Raw genomic sequence first — 15,252 nt, 5'->3', positions numbered from 1 at the left:
TCATCATTTCCTATTTCGTCTCCCTCCCCTTTCCTGTGCTGTCGGATGCACAGGGACCTCCTCATTTGAGCTGCAGGTTTTTTTTTACGTGGGCGAATCACAAAGTGTTGGAATCTATTGCCTTTGTCTGACAAGTCATCCATCTCTATGCGAGGGGATCTGTGGGATGGAGGTAGGAGGAGGGAGGAGGAGGAGGAGGAGGAGGTGGTGGTGGTGGGATGGTGATCTGTGGGACTGCAGCTTTTAGAAACAGACACACAAGGAGAGGAGGTTTCATTCTCAGCCCAAAGCTTCGCTCAGGCACAGCACCATTCCGGAGGAGAGGAGGACGCAGCAGTACTCCTGTCGTGTCCATGTTGTTGTCATCTCCGCCTCCTATCTGATTAAAACACAGAGAACCGCCTGCCTGTGTGTGTGCGTGTGTGTGTGTGTGTGTGTGTGTGTGCACCGTCAGAGGAGAGAGGGATTTCTCGGCTGCAAGATTGTGGAGACTCTTATTTGTTTTTTTTTCCTCATGATGTCCTTTAAACGCAAACAGTGACCCTCCAGGTTCGAGTCCATGTTGCGCTCTGCACACGCGTGGGTCACGCTCTGCACCTGACAGCGCGAGCGCTTCTTCTTCTTCTGCTGCTGCTGCTGCTGCTGCAGAGACTTCTGAGTTTGAACAGGAGGAGAAAAACTTATAGCACAAGAAGAAGTTGCTGCGGACTCTCCTTCGCACACGGACTTGTGTTTGTACACCGAATTATTATATATACTTGTTTTTTTACGGCTTTAAAGCTGCATCACCGAGGCGAAACGGCTTCCTCAGTCGATTACCTGTCTTTCCTTTGCTATCCGATGGATATTCACTGCAAAGCAGACCCCTTCTCGGCGATGCACCGTGAGTATACTGAGTTAGTTTACACACACAAAAATATGTTACTGTGTTCTTGCACAAATTAGATGGAATATGTTTGCCATGACTGTGTGTCGAATTTATGCAGAAAACATGAAGTTAGATATGTTTTGTGCTTTATACTTTGTCATTTTAAGTCATTATTTGCTTTATTACTGTACTAAAGATGAACAACTCTCAAATATTAAACATTAGTTATTTTTTTCAAAACAAAATTTAGCAAGAAGAGTCATTTAAAAATAGATTAAGTTAGGCTAAATTTGGTGATGATAATAAAAATGAGAATAAGGCGCAGAGAAAAGATTTTTTTAAACAGGGCTTATTTTTAAGAGCACATGGGTCCCTGAAGAGTTTTGTTTTTATTTTATTTTTTTTATTATTTGTTGTTTAAATCTTTATTTGAGTTTAATGAAAATGAAATAATGTGAGCTGGTTATACTTTAAAGTGACATTCATAGAAACTCCCCAATTTAAATACAAAGCTTTTTATTACCTGTGAAATGACACTTACTTTAGAGGGACACGTTGTGTGTAAATGGATATAAACGTGTCACTTTATTTCTCTCTCAGTTTGTGGTTAAAGAAGAATAAAAGTGACGCAGTTGCTGTGTTCATTTTCTCCATGTTTTCTTCTCCATATATACGATCTGGGTAAAGAAGACCCGGGCTGCACATAAATTATTTATTCCTCCTCATTCGCACCATCCGCGTTTGTAATATGAGTTATCAAAGCTCATTTTAATTATTTACAATAATTGTGCGAGGAAAATTAAACAGGTTGAAACGTAATATCCGCGACATGTGTTAGGCTGCAGTGGAGGAGGTGCTCCTGGAAAATAATGCGCAGGGAGAGAGAGGAGTTTTATTTTTATTTTTGTGACATCAAAAGAGCCTGTAAGGTGTGTTTACATATATTTTATATTTAATGTTGCTTTTTTTAAATTTAGTATTTTCTATCATTTAAAAATATATTTGAATTATTTGACTCTCAGGCTGCTTCAATTTCTACCATTATTATTATTATCATTATTATTATTATTATTATCATTATTCCCACTACTGTTTAAAGATATTTCAGAATTAATGCAGCAACAAAGACTGTCCAAAATTAAAATGTGCATGCCTGCTTGTGTTCCTCTATGTGTGTGTATATATACATTATAGCCTACTTTGTATGTAAATAGGATTTAACCTTTTACACTAAAGAAAAATAAGAAGAAGAAGAAGAAGAAGAAGAAGACGGAGAAGAAGAAGAAGAAAATCCCAGAAAATAAAAGAAAACACTTCCACTAAAGAAAAATAATAATAATAATAATAATAATAGTAATAATAATAATAAGAAGAAGAATAAGAACAAGAAGAAGAAGAAGAAGAAGAACAAGAACAAGAAGAAGAAGAAGAAGAAGAAGAACAAGAACAAGAAGAAGAAGAAGAAGAATTAAATCCCAGAAAATAAAAGAAACCACTTTCACTAAAGAAAAATAATAATAATAATTATAAGAAGAAGAAGAATTAAATCCCAGAAAATAAAAGAAACCACTTTCACTAAAGAAAAATAATAATAATAATTATAAGAAGAAGAAGAATTAAATCCCAGAAAATAAAAGAAACCACTTCCACTAAAGAAAAAATAATAATAAGACTAAGAATAAGAATAATTAAATCCCAGAAAATAAAAGAAACCCAAAGTCCTCGTTCAGAGCCCCGGTGTCCTCTGCAGGTATGTAATGTTATGCCCCCCTGTGCTGCTGTTGTGTCCCACGCAGGGCACGGCGGTGTGAACCAGCTCGGTGGGGTGTTTGTGAACGGCAGACCCCTCCCGGACGTGGTGAGGCAGCGGATCGTGGAGCTGGCCCACCAGGGCGTCCGGCCATGCGACATCTCCAGACAGCTACGGGTCAGTCACGGCTGTGTCAGCAAAATCCTCGGCAGGTAAAAGTGGGGATCCACCACCAACACCATCAACAACACCTCCAACAGAGCCCTGTATATGTGTGTCAAACATCAATCTTCTAGAGCTCCTATATATATATACGCGCACCAGCTCTATTTCAGCCTCAGCCATCGGTTATATAGGCAGGTCATTTTTTTTATTTCTTTTTTTTTTTTTTGCTTGAACACAGCAGTTCTGCGTCTGAGATTTTCTATCCATCACCTGCAGCCTTTGCGAGAGAAAAGCATCATAATCATGAAATACATTTTCGGAGGAGAGTTTACAGCTTATAAGCATTGAGGATGATAAAAAAAAATATCTGAGAGGAATGTGAGGCTGTATTAATATTATTGGTGATAAAGTGTATAAAGTAGCAAGAGGTAACTTGACATTATTAAATAAAAAAAACTAAAAAAAAACTCACCTAATAATCCTAGAAAAATACCAGAACTTTACGCTCCTATATATTTATCCATCACCTGCTAAATTAGCTTTACATCATTTTTTTTTTTTACTTTAGAGCACAAATACTGTGAGATAATATTTTGAAATATATTTTTTTCAGCTATCAGAAGGCATTTCAGAGGTATTTCATTTCACACACACTGAATGTTTTGTCACCAACATTTACCAATAGGTCATGGTGGCATGTCGTGCATGCTACTGTAAAGCTCATGGAGACATGGAAGTGAGCTCTAAACTGTCCTTTTGTTCTGTCCGTCTCACTTGCTTATTATATTGTGTGATTTTTTAATTACACTGCTTTTTCGTTGAAAACCCGCTCTGTTCACCTTCCAGCTGACACTCCATTAGGCCCATATAACAGCACACTTCCACACCAATTAATAGATTAAAGCTGCCATCATGTGTGTAGGTAATATTTTTTTTTGTAACTGCAGAAGGTCGGCAGGAGATTTGTTTTCCACACACACACTATTTAAGCCACCTTTTCCCATCAATCAAGACTGGATTGTTGTATTAAGGATGGATCCATTCAGGAACACTGGCTCTGTCCCCATGCAGGTACTATGAAACCGGCAGTATTAAACCAGGAGTAATTGGTGGCTCCAAACCAAAGGTTGCAACTCCGAAAGTGGTGGATAAAATCGCAGACTATAAGCGCCAGAATCCAACCATGTTCGCCTGGGAGATAAGAGACCGACTACTGGCTGAGGGCGTCTGCGACAACGACACGGTGCCCAGCGTTTCATCCATCAACAGGTAGGTGCAAATCAATTTATTATATCATTAAAAGCATGCAGAATTGTTCCCAGTAAAATTTCTCTTTTTTTTGGATAATTTATTTTGTGCATGCATGAGAAAATGTTGGAGTGAGACAAAAACAAAAATTAAATGAGAAATAAAAGGGTGCGTAAAAACTGGATAAATCAGCTCCAAAAATAAGCAGATTTTTTTATCTTCACATACAAGAAGTCTGTTAAGAGTTTCCCAGTAAAATAACAGTAAAGAACTGGCAGCAGGGTTGCCTTTATGTTACTGTAATATATATATAACGTCTGTGTATACTATACATATTTTTTTTTGCCTAGATGAATAGACTTAGCAGGTTACAGACATAGGAATAGTCACACTAAATACAATTAAAGGCACTTGTTAGGAAAAAGGCTATAATAGACTTGTTGACACTTTTCCCAAAATGTCTGTTTATAGCTGGCTACAAGCACAGAATGCAAACCAGAACAACATGTGAGTGAAGAACAATAAAGCTAATTCACTGATTTTACAATCATGTACAATGTACAAGCCTCACATGTGCAGATCAGGTCCCAGAATTAAATAAATACTGCATGAAACTGTTACTGATGATACTTTAGACAGTTGATCAGCAGTAAAGTGCTGTTTTTTAAGGATGCATTATAGTTCAGTTAAAAAACGGCCTATGAGCGTAATTTAACAGGTTTTCTTTTGTATTAACAGTAAAGCACTGTTTTTTTTAGCAATAACAGCTTAATACTGTTGAAATCCTGCTGTAAATTAACAGCAATTGTTTACAGTGTAGTCAGTATGTATCCGGGGTGGTCTCACATGTGCAATTCAATCTCCTGTGTGGCCCTCCACAACACAAACCCAGCACTGGAGAGCCACGAAGAATCACATCTGTCTCGATGAAAACCGATCAATACCGCGTAACCAGATCCAGAGGCGGGAGGGAAATACCCAACCAAGTCGTTCAATACGCGGACCACACTGCGACACAGGCGGCAGGCAGCAGCCTCTTTATTGCCAACCAGTCGTTCTGTTTCCTAACACCGACACATCACACATTTATAGGCTTATATAGTGTGGTTGGACATTTCTAAATTATTCCAGTTTTTTTTTTAATCACATATTCGAATTAGAATGTTAGAATAAAAAAAAAACATTCGAATAATAATTTATTTTATTTGCAATAGAATCTATTTAGAAAATTCTAGAACCGTTCTAAAACAATGTTGATCTCTGGGTATAAAAGAGTTTCTGTTCCACTGAAGCAGCTAAAGCAGCAGACACCCTACACCCTCACCTTTCCACAAGAAGCAGTGGACAGCAGTGGACAAAGTGTCTTTAGACAGAGGACGTGAAAAGCCCCAGTGCATGTGTGCGCAAAGGGGGAAAAAAAAGCCCCATAGTGCCTGCGAGTGATGAACTTTGGTTAGGAGGCACTGTTCCAGAGAGCTGGTCATCGGCATTACATTTTAATGAGCTGAAGAGAGTCTCATAACACATCCAGCTAAATGCAGGAGATGGGTGAATCTTTACCAAAAACAAAAAAGAGAGAGAAATATTATAAAAAATAAAAGGCTGTTGTGGAAATTATGCCTTCAACAGGTCTTTTGGCGCCGTTTCTCTGTGTTCACCTGTTGTTCCTAAAACCAAAGTGTTCAAGAGTGTTTTATGTGTTACTATTAGAAAACATTTCTGACCATCTGCTTGGTTTGAGCTGCAGCACTATATTAGGAGAAATGTTCTTTGACACTAAGTTGCACATTAATAATTAACATCAGAGCTTGTTGCAATGCATAAAAGTATTTTTTTTTTTTATTCTAAAGCATATAGCTTCACAAATCACAACATAACAATCCCCCCAAAATGTGTATTGGCATAGAAAAAAGATTAATTTATATTTATTTTATATTAAAAAGAAATGTCATCAAATCTTACCTTAACTCAAGTAATAGTTAACTATAATTTTCAGGCTATTTTAAATGTCTGAGTATTGTTTTTCACTGTTGGTCTTAAAGGGAGTGTTGGGAAAGATGTGGAGGAGGAAGAAAGTGAGGAAGAGAAGTGCAGGAGGTATAGGCAGTGGGGAGAGAAAAGACACAGTGGACCTCTGGTGGTCTCTGTGGTTAAGGGTCTGACCTTTGCTCTGTTGACTAAAGAGGATGTCCTGGCTTTAAACACATTTTTCCTGCATGAATTATTAAAGATTACACAGAGACTGGGTTGCACTTTGTTGTTGTTGCCGCAGAGAGCAGTTTCCACCCGCTGCAACGTGCCCAGTGGACACAGGCGATACCCATAAGAGTCTTTCAATCGTATTGATCCACATTTTAATCTTTCTTTAGGGATTTTCTTTTTCTTTTTTTTTACAACACCCAAACACCAAAGTCGTTAATTCACCCATCCAAATTGCTTATTCAATATCAACAACATAGACTTGAAACAAAGTCCTTGAATTTATGAGGCTCCCTGGAGTCATGAGGTCAGATAACTGTTGTGGTGGAGATGTTAGAAATTCAAATAAAATATTGATGTGTGTGTTTTCTGGAGGAGGAGGCTGCTGTAGCCTTTGTTGGCCTGCCTGGAGGAGAGAGCATGGAGGACACATGAGATAGTGAGGGGAATGAAAAGAGTCTGATGTACATTTTTTTTGCCCCCCCTGAGGAAGTTAACCCCATCGCTGCCTGATTCAGCTCATTGCTGGATGCTGCATGTGAACGCCTCATCTGCAGTCTGTAAAAGTCTGTTTTTGTTACACACCTCTCGAGGTGAGAGGGCTTCCATGTGGGATTTCTGTCGGTACACAACGCTGCCTGTTATTCAATGATCTCGCGTTCGTCTATCAATCAAAAGATTACCATAGTCATGGTTTAATGTAATGCGATCATGTCCCATAAGAGCTAAAGCTGAGTAAATCCCACTGTACATAAGGCCTCATATTTTTGTCATCTTTAAAGTTTTCAGATAATTTTGACGCTTCCTTTTATTCTTTACTTATTTATTTCAAAGTGCACCACAGATAAAAAAAAATACATCGGATGTGGCGGTGGTCTCAGGATTAGCCAATGAGACACTATTGCTTTCCTGTCACATGTAATTTATAGATCACCATTTGCATTTGCTGTTCCTCTCTCGCCATTTGTCGTCAACTTTTCTATCCCGGAGTCCCAATCGATATTGGCTCTGATCCTCGGTGAGCCTGGAGGATTCCTGCGTGCTACACTGAGCAACAAAAAGACCAAAAAACTACAACAGACACCGGAGAGGTGACGGAGAATACAGGAGGAGGAGGAGGAGGAGGGTGGGGGGGGATAAAGAAATGAAACAGAGAAGAGTGAAAGTAGAAAGGAGGTAAAGACAGAGATGAGGGGTTTGAAAGACAGTAAAACGGAGAGCACATTGGACAGTGGAGTAGAAATGAGAAAAAAAGGGGATGAGGTTGGGAGAGAGAGGAGTGAAAGATCAGGTCTGAGGGATGGAGAGAGTGAAGAGAGAGAGAGAGAGCGAGGAGAAAGGAGGGAGTGGGGGGAGCAGGGAGAGGGAGATTATTAGAGTTGGCCAGGTAGAGCCAGTGAAGCTGATCATTGAGGTGAATTGATGTGATTTCATGCTTTGTTTGCAAGATCATTCAGACCAAAGTGCAATGAAGACTTTCCCGCCACATCACATCTTACTGGTATGGGGACTTTATCATATTTCTAACCTCAGAATCCAGCTAGATTGAATCCACAATCTCAGGGGGCAGCCCCCCATTCAGCCTCACACAGCAGCAGAGAGATTGCCCCTAAAGCCCCGAGATTGGCTATTTTGTGACAGGGGGGCCCTGAATATGAGGATACAAGCGCGCCAAAAACGATGGAGCACTTGTACATGCACGGGTGTAAGTGGACGTGATGTGGCGTGTTTAAGCGTGGTGTGAAATCTCCCTGCTCTGGAAGCGGTATTGATTGATCCGTGTCTGTTGTTCACTTTGCCAGGATTATCCGCACCAAAGTCCAGCAGCAATTCCACCCGTCCCCTGATGGATCTGTCACGCCGCTCTCCACGCCGGGCCACACCATAGGTAAGCGCGAATGAGGTTACAGCACAGTCAAAATGAGCCAACCAGGGCTGCTGAAAACACCTAAACATGACCCTGAATAAACACACATGCATACTGTACACACACACTAACTCAGCTTTCTCCATCAGTGCCCAGCACGGCCTCGCCCCCCGTGTCCAGCGCCTCCAACGATCCCGTAGGATCCTACTCCATCAACGGCATTCTGGGTATCCCCCGCTCCAACGGCGAGAAGAGGAAACGAGACGAAGGTAAGGGAGAATCCCTTTGTTTTTCCCCGTCCTTTTAATTCTCCCCATCACTCGTCTCCTATACTTTTTCTTTTTTTTTTTCCCCTCTGTGTGTGTTTGAAGAAGATGGCGTTTATGACAGCGCTGCAGCCAAGTGTGTTTCTGTGTGCCGTCTCCAGTGACTTGTTATGTTGTATATCATGCAGGGGGCGAGTGTTGAGAGAGTGTTGCGATTCAATCAGCTTTTTGATGCCCTGCGTTTTTACCATACGCCTACAGAGCTGCATCTCAATTTTATACCACGCTCAGACGTACTGTAGATATATCCCATATAGCTGTCATACAACTCTAATCCCCCTTGGCAAGACATCAGGCCTGCTGCTCCTCTATAACCTAACAAAAGGCAGAAAAGAGAAGCTCTGTTGTGAGATACTATCAGTTAAATACCAGCCATTTTATATTCTGCACTACATTATTTACTGAATATTATTTTATTCTGAACAGCATTAAAACATTCAATAATTGAGTATTTTTGTATACTATAGTCTACACACTACCAGGGCAAGAAAATAGACTTAGATATGCTCAGAGATTAAGTGGAAGCCTATCCGGTCCAAGCCAGAATTTCTCATTCCTAGGCAAGGCAAGAGAGTGGACACACACCGCCTGAGGGCTAATAGATTATCGGTTTTGCAAACAATTGGCTTTTTTAATGCCTATGAATTAACATGTCCCCGGTGGAGGCCTGAACAGGTGTAGGAACAGACCGGTGGAGGCAGGGAGGGGGCTCCATGTGTGTGTGTGTGTGTGTGTGTGTGTGCCTGTCTGTGTGTGTGTGTGTGTGTGTGTGTGTGTGTGTGTGTGTGTGTGTGTGTGTGTGTGTGTGTGTGTGTGCGTGCGTGCGTGCGTGTGTGTGTGTGTGTGTGTAACTGCTTTGAGGTGGCTGATGGGATGAAATGGTTGAAAAATGATCTCAAAGAGCACTCATCACAACGGGCCACTTCCTTCTTTTATGTTTCTGTCTCTTTAGTTCTCTGGACTGGCAGCCACATGGATGGAAGGAAAATAGGACATTGTAAGTTGAAGCTAGATAACCTTCTTCTCTCTTTGCTTTTGGTCAAATCAGATCACAACACATTTCCTTTTCAATTACTGTTTTTTTTTTCTCTTCTTTTTCTGATGGGTTCATGTGGACGAGGCGGGGGAGTTTTTTTTTTTCTTCCAATAAATAATCTCCAGAGAAATTAAAATGAATTAAGCTAAAGTGACTGTGGAAAATCAGGTTTTCCATGTAATGGCATGCAGTTCAATGTACAGTAATGCACAGTGTAGCTTATTTAGGATTGTTATCAAGCAAAGATAGATGTGGATTTTTAACAAGATGCAGTTTATTGTAAAAAAATATTTGTTATTTTTAATAATTCTAAAAAATTCCTCTTAATTTGCACCATTTCAGCATAGGGCTGGGCGATATGGAGAAAATTAAATATCACAATATTTTTTACCAAATACCTCAATATCAATATTGCAATGATATTATAGAGTTGGCTGTTGGTGCTTTCACAAAATATTGACACATGAGATTTTTGATAAATAATCATCAGTAATATGGATATAATGACTAAGTGGATAAAGGTCTAGTAAATTCAGAAAATGACATCACTTTACTGTAATGCAGCCTTTAAAACCAGGAAAAGACCACACTTACTGTACATTACATTATATTATGATATCCAAAAATTTAAGACGATAGTCTCATATCAACGATATCGCTATTATATTTTGCCCAGCCCTATTTCAGCATCATTGTTATTTTTACAAAACAAAGGTGGACCATCTACCTGAGCTAGCTAATGTCACGACAGGAAGTTACTTACTAAACTAACATGTTACCTAGTCAAACAACTTAATGTGTAAATAGATAAGTAAGTGAATAAATATATTAAAAACAAGGGGAGACTTAGTGCAGCAAAGAGTTTTCATGTTGTTTAGAATATTCTACAAATTGTTGCATGCCTGTAAACCAAGATTTTAAGCTTGAAAGCATCATGTTTGTGCCTACATTGTGATGATTTGACCATGCTGAACATGAAGAAAAGCATTGTTCTCGTACTGCTGGTGTTGTGACGGTGATGGTGATGGTGATGGTGGTGGCGTGTAATCCCGGTGTGGCTGAAGTCAGCGGTTGCCCTTTGAGGAAGAAAAAGGTCCCCATTACTGGAGGGCTGTAGAGATAATGTAGTGTGACACGCGTTATGTACACCGGGCCCCCCGTAAGACGAGCTTCAGGGACATAGGTGCCATAAGAGCCATTAATCTGTCCTTGTCATGTGTTATTGCAAATTAAAAGTAGCATGTTACACCGGACGGCTCCGAGTCAAGATGGGAGGAGGTGAAAGAGAGAAAGAGGAGCGGCGGAATGAGAGGGAAAAATCAGTGAGGGGAGGAGTGACGAAGGGGGAGGTCCTGGGAATGAGAGTTGAGCAAGAACTAGTTTTAGGATTTGAGCATGCATATACAGTACACACACCTGTGCACGTGTGTGTTAAGTGTGTCTGTGGCTTCAGATGCTCCTCACACAGTGAACATAGTGACATTTAAAAGAATTTGCAATTCTGCAGAGAAAAGCTATTAATTCACAAATTAACATCTCCCCCCCCTCCCTCCCTCTATCTTGGATGTGCAAGCTATCGAAAAGACAAAAGAAATAGCCTTAAGGGGGGAAAAGAGAGAGTCTCAGCCCTATCTGTGGAGAGATTGGTTTGCATGTCTGCAAGCAGCGATACCAATTATGCCAGTGCTGGGAGAATGCGTCTCAATGCGCACCCCCACACTCCCACCCCCCACCATCCTCCTCCTCCTCCCACCACCATCACCACCACCACCCCACCCCACCCCACCCCGAATCTATCCATAGCCAGATTTATTTGTGTATCTCATTACAGGAAATGGAATGTTGTTCCTGCCAAATGCATTAATAGTGAAGTGGGGAAATTAGCCTGTTGTACAGCGCGCTCTCGCTCAGTCATTTAAACCTATGGTGGAAGTGGAAGCCAAGAAACAACAGAGAGGATTGGGTGACAAGTGCTGTGTGATTGTCAAAATGTGTATTACAGTGCTAGCACTCATTTAAAAAAAAAAAAAAAAAGTTTGGGCCTTTGAGGATGATTTTGGGCTAATTATTATGTCAGACATACCTATTCTCTTTTGTAAAGGTTTTTTTTATTAGAGCTGCAGCGTTATGTAAATTGAGTGTTTTCCTAGTTTTAGCAGCACACAGTGACAGGTTACTCCTGACCTTGCTGCTGTGTGCACACAGGTTGATGTGACCTAACTGTATGTTTCTCTACGTCCTGGATGGAGCCCAGTGGAGCTCTGGGGAGGACAGGCAGTAGTGATAAATTAGATGGAGAAAGCAAAGGTCATAACTTGTGATTGTAGCGTGGGTGTGGGATGAGTGTAGAAAGAGCTGATGAGTGTGTGAGCGGGGAGGAGAAAAAAAAAAACATGGCCTAGCAGGTTGTTCATTCATGACATGAAAGAACGATCGGGCGTAGCAGCCGGAGTCACATCCACCTCGTTCGATAGCTGGAGGAAAAATGAATACGGTCGCTGTTTTGATTTGTTCAAATTTGATATTTGGCCCTTTTGGAGATTGTCCGGTGTGTATCTTTTAACACGTATGACCCGTTTGTGGAGTTTGAATCGGTTAGTGTATGGATTTGAACCCGGGCCTATACACTGGTTGGCTAGTCAAGCCAGTCCATGACAATGAGTCAATAGAGGATCACTTTAGAAAATAAATGCATCCAGAGCGAGACAGAAATAAATGGAATCATGAGCACCGTGATGGCCCTGATGGGGTGTGTGTGAGAGAGAAAAGCCCAGGTTTGAGAGGGGCCACAGAGCGGAACATAGAGACAAGAAGCTGTTAGGGCCCCGACAGTAGAGGAGGACACAAAAGGGTCCACATTGCATTTCTCCCCCTCCTCCTTCTCTACTCTCTCTCTCTCTCTCTCTCTCTCTCTCTCTCTGTCGTTCTTTCTCTTCAACATTTCATTCCTCCTCTCATCGTCCACTTCTTCTCTCTGAGTCTTAACCATTTGCATTCAGCAACACGGCTGCGCGAGGACCCCCGCGTATAGTTGTAAACAATATACAATGAGATCCGTCACACACACAAAAAATATAAGGAGAGGGAATTCACTCAATGGAGAGGAATCATGTCAGAGAAAAGTCAATTATGGGCAGCGATGCCGAGAATTAATGGAGCGGTGCATTACTCAGCTTGAGGAGGGAGAAGAAGGCGAGAGGAAAAGAGGGGATACGTTAATTGCATTTCCACAAATACTCGCCACACAGGGTGGCAACGCTAAACGGCAGACTGGTCCAAAGAGGAGGGTAGAGATGGAAGCAGAGGAGGACAAAGAGAAACAAGACATGGGAATGGAGTCGTACTGAAGAGGGAGACTGAAAAATTATCCTCCTTATCAAGTCATTTCTGTCCTAAATTACTTGGGTTTTTTTAAAGAGGGAAAATTATCATTTAAACTTATTTCCAAACCAAAGAGTTTGAAATATTTTTTTAAATAAAGTTAATTTTTTCTAGTTTGTGATGCAGATATCTTGCTAATTTTCTTGTTTAAAGACTTATTTCAAGAATATATTGCTATAATTTCACTGTGCTGGCATATTTTGATTTGATTAAATACTGTAGCTATTTTTGCACAGTGAGCAAATATAACTTTACATTCATTTAGCAGACTTTTTTCCCTCCACAAACACACATCAGGAGCAGTTCAGTGTCTTGCTCAAGGACAAGTGAACAGGAGTAGTGAGGAATTGCCAACCTTACAATTAAAGGCCAACTCTCTGATCTACAGCCACCCTCTTATTAATGTTATAAACCCACAAACTGTATCCAAATAGTTACTTTTATTTATTTATGTTCAACTTTCTGCTTCGGCCTGGATCTGAGAATTGAAATGAAAGTAAATAAAATAACTAGAGTGCCTCATCGACGCAGCCTCGGTGCCGGCAGTGAGAGCAAATATCAAATAAGCATCACTGTGCCTGCTGACAGTCAGTACACTGGTTGGTGGTGCTAAATCGAATTAATAAAGCTCTTAAACACGCCACAACATAACAGGATCTTAACAGCCATGGCAGTGTTGCAGCCTCTCTCTCTCTCCCCCACCCCACCCACCTCTCTCCTTTCCGCTTCACAGCTTTCATAAATATAGCTAGCTTACAGGGAAGGAGTGTTCACCCTCTGGGTATACCAGTTTGTTTGTGCTCTCTTCTGTTTTGTTTTTTTTCAAGCATAACTGCATTTTTAAAAAACACCAACAAATGATCCGCAATTTGCGATAGCATCATTTCACCTATCAGCGGAGGACTCTGATCTAAGAGAACCCGGTGTCATTGATTTATGGAGAGAGCCAGGCGGTGTGTAGGAATTCATTTGCCTTTCAAACAAGCCCCCACCTCTACTCTACACTGAGTTATCTTATCAGAGGGACAGGGGAGATGAAAGAAGGACATAAAGTGCCACCGAGCCACCGCAGGACGTTAACATCCCCCTTAGAGACAAAGCAAAACAGGACAGCTTTTGATACCATTGTGATCCGTCTCACAGTAGCTCTAAGTGTGTGTGTACAAATGACTGAAAGTGTGAATATTAATTATAAAAGGATTCTTTTATCACAGTATTGTTAAGCAAGAAGAGTTGCAGTTGTATAGCTTTGAGCTGGTAAAGTCCACTTAAAGTGTTTGAATACATCATTATGAAAACTTTTGGACACAACGAGGTCAAACAGCATCCGTCTGTATTTACCAGAAAGTGCATTGTTTTAGGGTTGATGTGTGAGTGTCAACGTTTGAGAGTCTTGTTTTTTTATTATCTTGGTTTGTCTCCTAACACGTTGGTGTTAAAACGAAGAGACGCAGTCAGCTGGTGCTCTGGGAGTGATAAGAGAATACCTGCTGAGACACCCAAAGGGGTTGAAGAAACACTGAGAAAATGAAGGCAGTCAATGAGATACACACACACACACACACACACACACACACGCACGATCTGACAGTCGGGCTTCACACTCCACTTGACACGCTGACTGTCAAAAGGATGAATCTGATTTATTGCAGCTATCTTATGATATATGTCAAACATGAACCTCTAATGGCGATTTCGAAAAAATAAATGATTTAGTGTTATTTCTATTTAAAGGCCAAATGGGTAGTTCTTTGACCACATAAATTTGAAATGTATTCACATAAATAACTAGAGATGGAAAAAAAAAAAGTGTGTTAACCGAATTGATTAAAAATTCACTCCAATTTCTAAACCATTACTGGTATAAACAAACCTTTAACAACGCCACAACGTGTTGCTAATATAGATTTAGTTGTTGTTTATTGTTGGTCCTTGGATTAAAATGCCCGTCAATCAATTAGCTGGTTCCAAAATTGGGTTTTTAATTCAGCTATTGAGGCTTTTGTTCACGTTTAGATCGCAGGAAGTGCACCAAAAAGTGTCCCATGATGGGAATCCGTGTGCTTTTGCAGCCAGTTCAGAAGGCCTGATTAAGTGTGTGAGGGGGGTGCTGAGTGTAAGCATGCTCCTCCATAGTGAATGACAAACACTCTTGCTATTGATCGAGCTCGCCTCTTTTCTCAGACCAGCTGATACGAGGTAATTAATGACTCCATTTTCTTCTGTACCACAGACGACAATTGAGTTTCGTACAGCAACACTAATGATGCAACCCCAAACCTCCACCCAAAGGAGCTGTTCGAAGAAAAAAAAAAGCCTGTGCTAAAATATTAACTGATGGTAGGAAAAACACATGTGGTATAGGAGAAAATCAGATTCCTTCATAAATGTTACACAAAGCTAAAGTCGATA

At 40.6% G+C, this 15,252-nt stretch overlaps 1 protein-coding gene across 8 annotated transcripts in view; it reads left to right on the top strand.

Moving 5' to 3' along the window:
• Positions 1–531: 531 nt before the first annotated feature.
• The window catches only part of pax2a (paired box 2a), a 32,652-nt gene continuing 17,931 nt past the window's right edge, over positions 532–15,252 (top strand). For 3 of the 8 annotated variants that reach the window (XM_037781682.1, XM_037781684.1, XM_037781678.1), the window contains exons 1-6: positions 707–883; positions 2,665–2,830; positions 3,855–4,052; positions 8,033–8,118; positions 8,247–8,366; positions 9,376–9,420. In XM_037781682.1, coding sequence (XP_037637610.1) covers positions 841–883; positions 2,665–2,830; positions 3,855–4,052; positions 8,033–8,118; positions 8,247–8,366; positions 9,376–9,420 — 658 coding nt within the window. In that variant the 5' untranslated portion in view covers positions 707–840. Of the gene's footprint in view, positions 884–2,652; positions 2,831–3,400; positions 3,418–3,854; positions 4,053–8,032; positions 8,119–8,246; positions 8,367–9,375; positions 9,421–15,252 lie in introns of those variants that run through there. The other 5 variants (XM_037781679.1, XM_037781683.1, XM_037781681.1 and 2 more) reach the window with 3 other exon arrangements.

The sequence above is a fragment of the Sebastes umbrosus genome, chromosome 10 (genome assembly GCF_015220745.1).
Source record: "Sebastes umbrosus isolate fSebUmb1 chromosome 10, fSebUmb1.pri, whole genome shotgun sequence".
Lineage (NCBI taxonomy): Eukaryota > Metazoa > Chordata > Actinopteri > Perciformes > Sebastidae > Sebastes > Sebastes umbrosus.
The sequence above is the reverse complement of the archived record's forward strand: the minus strand, read 5'-3'. Positions and strand labels throughout refer to the sequence as shown.